The 11,274-nt window shown below is 47.9% G+C and overlaps 1 protein-coding gene across 2 annotated transcripts in view; it reads right to left on the reverse strand.

The window, feature by feature from the left end:
* The window catches only part of BMP6 (bone morphogenetic protein 6), a 146,956-nt gene extending 136,242 nt beyond the window's left edge, over nt 1-10,714 (reverse strand). For both annotated transcript variants that reach the window (XM_080915810.1, XM_080915809.1), the window contains exon 1: nt 9,281-10,714. In XM_080915810.1, coding sequence (XP_080771936.1) covers nt 9,281-9,923 — 643 coding nt within the window. In that variant the 5' untranslated portion in view covers nt 9,924-10,714. The remainder of the gene's footprint in view (nt 1-9,280) is intronic.
* Between the last annotated feature and the right edge of the window lie 560 nt (nt 10,715-11,274).

Here is an 11,274-nt window from a genome sequence, read left to right on the forward strand (position 1 = left end):
GTAATACCAATACTCTGGAGAATAAGGCAGGAAGGTTGGGAGTCCAAGACCATCCAAGCTCAAGGCCAACCTAGGTTACATCAAACACTGTCCAAAAATAAAAGTAAAAGAGAGACAAGAAACTAAATTCCACTGAATTTTACCTGCATCCCTGACAGGAGGTTATCCCATTTGCACCAATGATTCACATCCTTATGTAGTAATAAAATCAAATAAGTTTCATGAAGTAGATAATATAACTAAGGGGTACAAAGGTACCCCACCACCATTTGACAATTTCCCCCACAATCTTTCAGTCCAATTAAGTATCACCCAGAACACACTCTAAGTCACATGTTAGGAACTACAGGTGAATTTCTTGAACCTATACAGCCATGGTCCCCAAGTACTTCCTTATTTTGGGAGGTTTCCTCTATGCAGGTGGGAGGTAAAATGGGAAGTAAGGGGTGGGCAATTTGGTTATAATTCCACGATAAAGATATCCCTGCTTATAATGAGTACTCATAAAAGAATATTCAAACTCCTGACAACCTCAGACAAACTACTGTGAATTCAGTGCCACTCTTTAGGGGTCCCATATTCCTTAGTCACGGTAATTTGGCTAGCCAATCCTCAGAGAAAACAGCAGCAATCAAAACAAAAACCAAAAAAAAAAAAAAAACAAAAAAAAAAAAAAAAACCCTACTCCATGTATTATTTACAAAGCCCTCAGGATTTATGGAGTCTCAATTAATTAGATTTACTACAGTCTAAGTAGTTTCTCCTAAGATAGGCTGTGATCTCCCCTCTAGGTCCAGCATGCTTTGGAGGGGGAGAAAGGGAGGTTAGAGAGAAGTTTCTCAATCCTAAATTCACACTGTTTTAATATAAATTTTCAGAAAGGAAGAAAAAATATTTACCTCTTCCCCTAAGCAGCCCCAATTTCAATAGTTTACAAGCACCAAATTCCAATAACTCTCGCTCATTCTTCAGGACGCGGTTTCACCTCTCCACATCCTGCCGAGCACGGATCAAACAGAGCACAAGCCGGGGAGAAATTTAATCACTCACGTCTCTCTCTGCCTGAGGGATTGTCTAGGTACTATGGTGACAGACACCTCAGTGCAAGTATGCAGAAGGGGGGGAAATACCTCCTAGACATTAAAAAAGGAAAGAAAAGATTTCTGATAGGTTTGTTGACAACACATTCAAATACTACTAGACCCACGTTGTCATACACAACACCAGAGTGGACTGTGAAGATGAAGTGGTCCTCAACAACAGTGTTTTATTCTTCTTCCTCCCAAACTGCATATTGTGATTGTGTGTATATATCCACGGCGTGTTCTTCCCCATTAAATGAGACAGCCTTTTCCACAGAGGGCAATGAGCTATTCTGTGTGACCCTGTGACATAGATACACATTATACATTTGTCCAGACTTACGGGAGGTGTACCACAGGAGTGAACCCAGATAGAAACTGTGGGTGCTGCCTAACAATGCTGTTTCCTCTGTGATAACAGATGGACCCTTCCTAATGCAGATGCTCTTGGGAAGATGTGTGCATGTGGTGGGGGTAAGGGATGCATAGGAAATTTCTGGACTTCTCTGCTCAATTTTATTATGAAACTAAAATTTCTCCAAATACACATAACTCTCCCCCCCCCTCACACACACACACATTCTCTCTCTGACACACACACACACATTCTCTCTCACACATACACATTCTCTCTCACACACACTCACACACACACACATTCTCTCTCACACACACATACACATATTCTCTCTCTGACACACACACTTCTTTTCAGCACACTGCCTCTGTTGTTAACATACTCTGATATGGGAAAGTACAAACAAGATCTGGAAGAAAAATTAAGTCAAGTAAAAATTTTGTCATTTTGTAGCTGGAAAAAGAAAAGTCAGACTTTGGACAATTTAAATGCAATTCACAGACTTTTCTAAAAGGGAGGAAAAATAACTAGTCTTGGAGAGTAAGCAAAGCCAATTTGTAAAAATATCCCCCGACCTCATCCGCACAGTTTGCACCAATGATAGAGCTAAGCTCCTCCTCTTCCGGGACTCAAGTCGGAATATTTTTCCCAGCCCACGTTCATGAACAGGAAACCAACAAGACTGTAAACACAGGGACAACAGTCAACAAGCGCAGATGTTTGGGGCTGGAAATCACATTCTGGACAAGGTGGAAGGGTGAAACAGCAAGCGTGCTATCAGGACCGTGGTGGATCCTCAGGGGACACGGTCACTGCCTGCTCTCAGCCCACTTTCCTCCTCCCAGACAACGCTCCCAATGATGGGAAAACAATATGAATTTAAAGTCGGCGCTGGAGAGCACAGACAGTTCAGGCCTAGGGCAGCCCCTTGATGCCTATCTAGCAGGACTGCTTGTTGTCAAGGGCGTATGCCAGTGAACTTGAAAGTCAGGAAGGCCGGCCCCCTCTCAGAACCAAGAGCCCCTTCTCTGCAAAAATATTTGAAGGAGATTCTTCAGCCCAGTCATCTGGGATTGTGTGATAACAAGACTGTGGGGAGCCATCAAGGAATTACCTGATGTCATTTAGATACCATCTCCATTATGGGCCTGGTCTGGGAATAATGGGGTTGGGAAGGGCAGGAAGAGGATTGCCTGGTGCGTATCAGTGGAACAATGCCGCTTCGGGCAGCATGGTTTTCAGTTCAGTTTCTGGGAGAAAACAATTCTTTGTGGGGTCAACAGTCCTGCAGCATACCAAACAAGACATATTTATAGACACACTTAGCATTTTCTTTTCAGAAAACAGAGTTCCAGGGGGAAATGTTACTGGCCATGAGGGAAAAAAAAAAATCCAGATCTTGGCTGGGAGTGTTTGAGGATGCTTTGCCATTTCTGTATCATTCTGTCTGTCTGCAGCCCTACTGCTCCAGTGCACTAAGAATGGCTTCTTGGGTCTAGGGATTCTCCCTTAACTTGTCACGGAGCACCAAAGAGCAGAGGAAACAGTGCTGACTAAATCTAACAAACATGGCAGGCCAGGTGGCAGACATGTGAGAATTTACCAATCTCTAAATTCTTCAGTTTAACAGTAATTCGACAATAAATCCCAAGCATGGTCAATCAGTAAATTCAGAACCAGTTATCTGCTGCAAGGCATGCTTCCTCAGAAAAACCACCTTGTAAATGTTTTCCAAACCAGGCTATGGACCCTAACTTTAGTCACAGGATGCTAGAAGACTATATATTCACATTAAACAAACATCTTAGGGAACATCTTCACAGCATGTAACTAACATCTAAATAATGATATTTAAATGATCAACTGTTATTGCTATATATATATTATTACTGTTATTATTATTATTAATTATATAAAGTGCTTATAATCCCAGCAATCAGGAAGCAGAGACAGGATTCTGAGTTTGAGGGCAGAATAGATTCCATGGTGAGACCCTTTCTCAAACAAGCATCAATCAATCAATAGAAGAAAACAAAAAGACACACACACACACACACACACACACACACACATACTGTTAATGTCTACTGTTAATAGTAAAAGACAGGCAGGTGGAGCTCAGGCTTTGAGTCATGCTTAGACACTTGAGAGTTTGGTAGCACTGGTTACTTAGTAACTGAATATTACTAAAAGTGCTAGTTTTCCCTCCCCTCTTAATATGATTGTTACTTTTTTTTCTCTCATTCCAGGTGAGACTACATTTGTTTCCTGGCTCCGGAATTCCATGAAGACGGCAGATGGGTCACAGATGAGCGGCTACCTGTGGAAACTGAGGGTTTGAGAACAGGACAGTGTGTCGGAATGAGATGAACTCAGCTGTCTGGACTGTAAGAGAGAAACGGGCAACAGCACACACTGGTGCTTAGATAGTGACACAGAAGAAAGACACCAGCCTCCCCCATTCCCCTCCTCAGCTCCTGGGTGACAGCCTGTGGCCAGGGAAGCTGGGCTGGATTGCTGGCACGTGGTTGGGCTATCCTGCAGGCTCTGGTGGGTGGGACAGTTAGTAAGTTAATGAGTAACAGCTGTTGACATGCACAGGCCCTTGTAAATTGACTACTAGTATCATCCTCTTGTATTGATTTCTTCTGCACTAATTTGTACTGCTTTAAACTAGATATTAGTGACAGCTTCTAATCAGAAACAAAATTACCTCATTAAAATAGGGCCTCCTTTCATTCTATTGCTGGAAGCCAATGATGGTAAAACTTTCCGTTTCAGAGAGAAAGTAGAGGGAGTTCAAAATGAATATTAAAAAAACTCAACTGTCTATCAAGTTATGAAATGTGCATTCTCTAGAATAGCGCCTGTTCTGATCTGGCTGGGAGGCAGAGCACGGGGCTGATCTGTGCAAAGTTAACACAAATGGGCTTCACCCTCCACTTTCCTCACCCCACTTCTTCAGCAATCCCAGGGGGAGGCAAATCGATCAGCTATATTAGAGTTCAGGCCATTATTCTTGATAGTAAGTATTCAAAGCCTTCCACACACATTCATATGCAGCACACCACTTTGCAGCTGGGTGTAGCTCAGTGGGCTTAGCACATGTTAGGCCCTGAGTTCTGTTCCTATCCCCCCCCAACCCCCAAAGATGAAATCCATCAGGTAAAGGCAGCCAGACTCTGAAGATGTGTAGACAAAAACACAATCATGACTTGTAGAGAAAATGCTGACTGTCACCTTTTCCTCACTTAACCCAGAGATTCCCACAGCTTGAGGAAAAGCCTTCTCCAAGCTAATCAGGGGCCAGCTTAAACAGAGGAACTAAGCGTGATTCAGCACATTTGAAAAAGGATTTATACCCATTCTTAGAAGGACAACCAGAGGAAGCAGCATCTGAGGGCAGAACAATGGTATCTCCTTGCCCTTTGATCTCAGCTGAAGAACACTTTGTCCAGCTTCTTTGTCGAAAAGCCACTGGATTTCACATTTAAGACTCTTGGGGGAAACATCTACCTCTTCCCTGGACCACACTCTTTCAAATTTTCCCAGCCCCCTTTGTTGAGAATAGGTTACAGGCAACAAAATTTATTTTCTGTTACAAAAATAAATAAATAAATAAATAAATAAGTCTCTCTGGATGAGTACAAGCATCCCAAATGCGAAGCTGTGGTACTGATCCTCTGTTTATAAAAGGCAGTGCAGCATCTCTGGTTACAGATACAAGCAGGGAGTATTCCATTTTTCTTCTAATTTATGTTTCCCAAGAGTAATTCTGTTGAGAAGATTGCCAATATTTTCAGTACAATAAGTTACTTGTTTCTTGTACTAACACTTACTGATTCCCGTTTCCGAGCATGATGTGAGCCTTTTATTTCATTTAACCCTAACATCTGGAGATCAACACCTTATTAATTCACGATAAGCCTGAAGTGCAAAGATTTAAAGAAGCATTGTTTCTACTCTCACAAACATAAAGATATTACAAATCAATACACGTGGGTAACTTTTTAAAAGCCTATTAATGACACATTTACATGAACTGCCTCAAACCAGGGTCCTAAATATCTCCAGGCATTTTACACTAAACACAAATGAAGAATTATCTTTTTCCAAAGAATCAGAACATGCAGATCAGTGGGAATTTAAAATACAGGATATTTATATTTTTGTTAGTTTGATCATTTAGAAGCATGGTCAGTGTGTGCAGCATTTTGTTAGGCTACCATGGTGGGTCCCTGTGATGACCACCTTTGAAAGCTGAGATCCTAAACAGTGCGTGCACAATGAGTAAGCGATTTTAAAAACAGAGGCAGACAGAGGGAGAAATTCCGTGTGATCAGCACAAGGAAGGAAAGGACCAGGGGGCTGTGCTGATAAAGAAGAGGTTAAGGCATAGAATAAGGTGTTTGTAGGAGGGTGGAATTTTAACCTAACACCTAAAGGATAGATCAGGATCTCCCTCCAAGGTCACCAAATTGGCCGGCTTGCTTAGTAGGCTGTCAAGACATTTTGAGCAGTAGAATAAACAAATATCGAATGACATCTGTGACCCCAACTGGATGCAAATTCACAAGCTCACCCAGGCACTCAGCTGACACATCCACAGCAGACAGCCAGCCCTTCACGTCCCAGCCGGTTCCCAAGACAGGATTTTAAACAGTCAGTGTCAACAATAAGCTGGACCGAATGGCCAGCACTGGAGCTCTGAGAGATTCATCCTGTTGATTCATACTTCCTGACAGTCAGGCTGGCTGACAAAGCTAGGGTGTTTCAAATGTATTTCATGAGCAAATTACTCCTCTGGTCCTAGGGAAGAGGCATGTTAACAGAGATGGGTAACTTTCCTTCATGCCTGTAATGTGTGACCTCAGTGCAGTGAACGTCGTACAAACATGGTGGCGTAAGATTTATCTCTCTATAGGTTCTTTAGTAGATGAGTCATGTTCTCCTACATCAGTCAACATGACAGTGATACCAGTGAGAAAATCTGCAGAATCCTAACATTCTCAGAGCATCCACATTACTGAGCTCTGGACCCTTTTCTTCAGGTAAATTCCCCTTACATTCACAGCCATGGTCATCAGATTCTCTCACATTCTAGCCTCTGGGGAAGCCTGTCTTTCCCACTGCTACCTGGATTAAGATGAACACCACTGCTTTTCCTGGCTGGTGGTAATGCTTGCTTGCTTGCTTGAACTCCATCTACCTAGAAGAGGTTTCCTCCTTTCTCCCGAGTGGACTCTAGAATTGGACCTACATTAAGGGTAATTGCAGGAAGCCCCATGATGAGATAGAAAGGACTTGGACAAAGAGCAGTAGTATCTCTCAGTTCCACGTTAGCCTGTCTAGGAATCCACTTGTCCGACTGCTACGCTCCCTTGGAACTTTCAGTCTTTAAAAATCATTTATGAAAAATAAAAGTCAGATGTGACCTCGTGAGCCTGTAATTCCAGTACTCTGGAATTTTAGGCAGGAAGTTTGCAGCTCCAATGTATCTTGGGCTACATAGCATAGGCCTATCTCAAAAAGGAAAGATGGGACAGGGTAAAGGAAGGGAAAGGAAAAGGAAGGGGAAGAAAGGACAGGGATGGAGGGAGGGACAGAGGTTGGCCGGAGGAAAAAGGAAGAGTAGAGGAAGAGAGGGAGGGGGAGGGAGGGAAGTTAAAGACATACCTGGAGAGGTATGATGCTAAACTATATAGCCATAACAAAATGAGTTGGCAAGCCCTTCAAACAGTGTGACTCAGAAGCTGTGTTACTTGTAGACCACAGAAGGTCAGAAAAGCAAGGAAAAAGAATATGAAAGTCACCACACACACACACACACACACACACACACCTGCCTCAAACCAGATCTTTACATTTCAATTGTGATCAAAAACAATGGTTTCTGCACTCTAGAATCATCGGGGCAGTACTTTAAAAAAAAATGCTGTTTCTGAATTCTGCCCAAACCGCCACATGCTGACTGAACCAAATGAGCGCCACCCAGGATTCCTAAAAGCCACAGATTACTCTAATGTGCTCCAGCATTCAGGAGCCTTTGGGACTTTTGCTTTTTTTTGGGGGGGGGGGATTCTTTGTTTTGTTTTGGTTTTTGTTTTTGTTTTCTTCCAGAGATGATTTCCTTCAGACATCTTCACCATGGTAGCACATGCTTAAAAAAAAAATAATCGAGGGAACTTAAAAAAAAAAAATTCTGAGCTCACCCACAGGATTCTGCCAATCGCTGGGTCTGAGGAGGGCCAGCCCCAGCACCCTAATACTTTATAGGCCCAAAGTGACACTAAGGTCAGCCAGGGCTGAGGCCTAAGAAATCAAAAGAATTAGCCCATGCTAGAATAAGAAAAGCCTGCTCCTCTGAAGCCCTGACCAACGTATCATCAAGTTTCACTGAGTGGCATGTGAGACAATTTCCTTAGAACGCTTCCTGGGGGTAGCTCAGCCTTGAACTGGATTCCAATACACTGTGAGAATCCTTGCCCAATCAGATCCCCTGGGGGTGCAAGTAGCTGGGCTTGGCAGGCCTGAGCCTCCACTCCCTGTGAGATTCTGTTTCGTGCATTTCCCAGGAGGATTTCAGCACTGCTTGGATACTGGTCATTCCACCTCCACACTTTCCTGCTCCACTTGGTTGCTACTCTTCGTTTTCCTTCCTCACAACTGGCTCCGCCTCGGCGGAACTAAGAATCCTAGATGCAGGCCAAAAACTCAGATACTTAACACTGGCACATCCCTCCTGTAACTACTGGCTTGAAAATGATGAACGTCTCTGACAGGCCTTTTGGCAAAATCATGCTAACCCATTCTGAGGCCTGGGTCTCTCCAGGGAGAGAAAGCCTACAGAAACCCAGGAATGGTGGTAGCCTCTCTGGGTGTGTCTACTTCCCCAGGTCTACTCACTGGGGACGAGTCTCCTTTGTCCCTGGTCTATACAAAGTTTATGAATAAAAACTAGCAAGGATCAGAAGCATTGGGGTCTTTCTCATCCCACACCTCCCTTTTCTGTTTACAAATGAGAGAAAACTTCGGGGGGAGGGGGACGAGACTTGGTCCGGGTCTGCCACAGAATGTTAGTGGCAGAGCCCAATTTAGCAGCCCTCACTTTCCCTTCTGTTGCCTGGCAACAGAGTTCAGTAGAGCTCAGCGGCCAACCCTGGCCCCTACCCCCGCACCCTTTCTCTCCCCCCAGGAGCTTGGACAGCATTGATTGAAGGGTCAACCTTTTGGGACAATGACCAAGGGCATGAGAGCGCAGGCACCGGGTGGATTATCCCAATTGCGCTGGAATCTCGCCCCACACTGACGCAAGCCCTCTCCTGGCTGGGACTGGCACACCTTCTAAGGTCCTGTGGGACCTTCTTCAGCCACTGAAGTCCTCCTTCTTCAACACCTGTGAGTTTCTCTAACACAGATCAGGTTCTCGGAGTTCTTAACTGCTAGTGAACTCCCTGGTGGTCAATATGGGTAAAGTGGCACTCCAAACGTCCAGGGGACAGAGGAGGACAGTTCAGATTGGAAAGAGTGCAGAGGGCCTTATCTTACCAGCGTTGGCCAAACTCACTTAAGTTGAGGTGGCCTGAGCTCGTCAGAAGTAAGAATACAGGGAAAAGTGTCCCTAGCTCCCAGAAGACACCCTCCACAGGAACCCCTGCGCGCTCCAGCCCCTCCCACCGCAGCGGAGCGCAGGCGAGCACTAGGCTGCGCAGGTGTCAGGAGCGCCAGCTGTCCCTCATCCCAGCCGCGCGCGCGCGCTCCTCCACCTCTTCCCACCAGCTTAGCCCAGGGGCAAAGGAGGGATCCAGCCTCCGCGCGGTGCTATCCCCAAAATCCTTACCCAGGTTCACAAAGCTCATGACCATGTCCGCGTCGTTGAGGAAAGCGCTGTCCTGTGCGCTGGTCAATGGGGACGCACCGCCGCCCGGTCCGGGAGCCAGGAGGCTCTTGCGGTTCAGGGAGTGTGCAGCGCCTGGAGATGGCTGTCTGAGCTGGGACGAGCCAGCCCTTCCGTGGGACCTGGGCTCCTGCCCCTCTCCCTCCGACGCCCCATCCTCTTCCTCGTCATTGGACAGGGCGTTGTAGAGATCCAACATGAAGAGCGGAGCCGACTTCAGACGCCCCGGAGGGGACTCCTCGCGAGCCGGCTGCTGCTGCTGCTGCTGCTGCGAGAGCACCGGGGGTTGAGGCTGCTGGAGACCGTGCAGGGGCCGCGGCCTGTGCGGGAGCCCCAACACCGACAGGATCTCTTTTTGCATCTCCCGCTTCTCGTGGGTCTTGAGCCGCCGATAAAGGAAGCCCGAAGAGGAGGACTGTGGCGGCGGCTGCTCGGCGCGCACCGGGCTCCCGCCGGCTCCCAGCAGCTGCCCCCCGGCGGCGGCCGCGACTACCGGCAGAGGGGGCCTCAGCGGCGGGGGACCGCAGCTGCACAGCAACCCCCACCACCAGCACAGCCACTGCGCCCTCCGCCCCAGCCCGGGCATCGCCGCCCTGCCCGGCTGTGCCCGCGGGCCCCGCGAGGCGTCGAGCGGCGGAGCGAGGCCGGAGCGCGGCGGCTGTGGCCCTTGGAGTGGGCAGCCCCCGCCACCTCTCGGCGGGCTCTCTTCCCGGTCCTGACACTCAGTCCTTATCTCTCATGGTCATCCGCGGCGCCCCCAGAAGCCCGGGCGGAGAGGAGACGACGGAGCGACGGCCAGGATCTCCCCCCGCCCCACTCTCCCGCAGGTCTCTGGAGGCGCACGGGCTGAGCCAGGTGTGTCCTAGGCAGGACTGCGCTGCGGCCGACGTCCCTGGGCGGGTCACAGCACGGTCACTCGCCGTCTGCACACGTGCGCTGCCCTAAGCCCTCTCAGGAGGCTGGCAGAAGGTGGTCAGAGACGACAGATCAAGAGATGGGGTCGATGCCGGGCACCATCCCCCTGCACTCTCCCCTGGCTTGTAGGACAATCGTGGAGTTTACTCCTCTGCGGGTCCCGGGCTGGGGCGACCCCACGTCCTAAATTGTCAATTTTCTCCGCGCCGCTTTAACTTCCCTCAGCGCCCCTCCGCTCTCGGGCACCGTCGCTCCCCCTCGGAATCTCCGCGCGCCTCTCCAAGAGGAGGCAGTCACGATCTAGCTTTCCTCTCGGCAGTCTCTCGGGTTCTCGGAGGATCCCGCTCTCCGAGGCGATGAGAGAGACCAAGAGCCGAACGCGGAACTCAGGCTGCGGCGTCGGCTCGGGACTTCGCAGTCTCCCGCCTCTGCGCGCTGCGCTCCGGGCGGCCGCCAACGTGGGCTTTCTGCTGCGCGTCTCGCTCAGGTACCGCACTCAAGTCCAGGAACACCCTGCCCTACTCGGTAACGGACAGGCTACCAGCCAATAGAGAGGTGGCTCTTGCGGGCTATTTGCATAGGCCCACCCCCTTCTTTCACCCTCCCTTCTCCCAAGGCCTTGCCTCTGCCGAGAGCGAGCGAGCGTAGGTTTCTAGCACACAGAATTCTTGGAGGCACCAGGAGCTGCTTGGGCGGGTAGGAAAGGCAAAGAGGTCATTACTAGGAAGACAGATCTGATCACGACCCCGATCTAAACTTTCCTCTTCCTCCGCTAAATAAAAGTAAATACATCTCGTTTAATCCATACCGTTACCGAAGAAGAAAATAATACAACAGTTTTGTTCTCCTTCCCTACTTAGTTTCTTTTATTGATGCAATGTAGGCGTTTAGCAGACACGTGGCTCTCAAAGGCAGCTGCTGTAAGTTAAGACACACCCTGCGAGGAAGCTGCTCGCACACTAGCAGCAAAGAGGGCAGGACAAGCCAAATCAGAGTCCTGAAGGTTTCAAGTCGAATAATTC

This window comes from Micromys minutus (assembly GCF_963924665.1).
Source record: "Micromys minutus genome assembly, chromosome: 1".
Taxonomy (NCBI): Eukaryota; Metazoa; Chordata; class Mammalia; order Rodentia; family Muridae; genus Micromys; species Micromys minutus.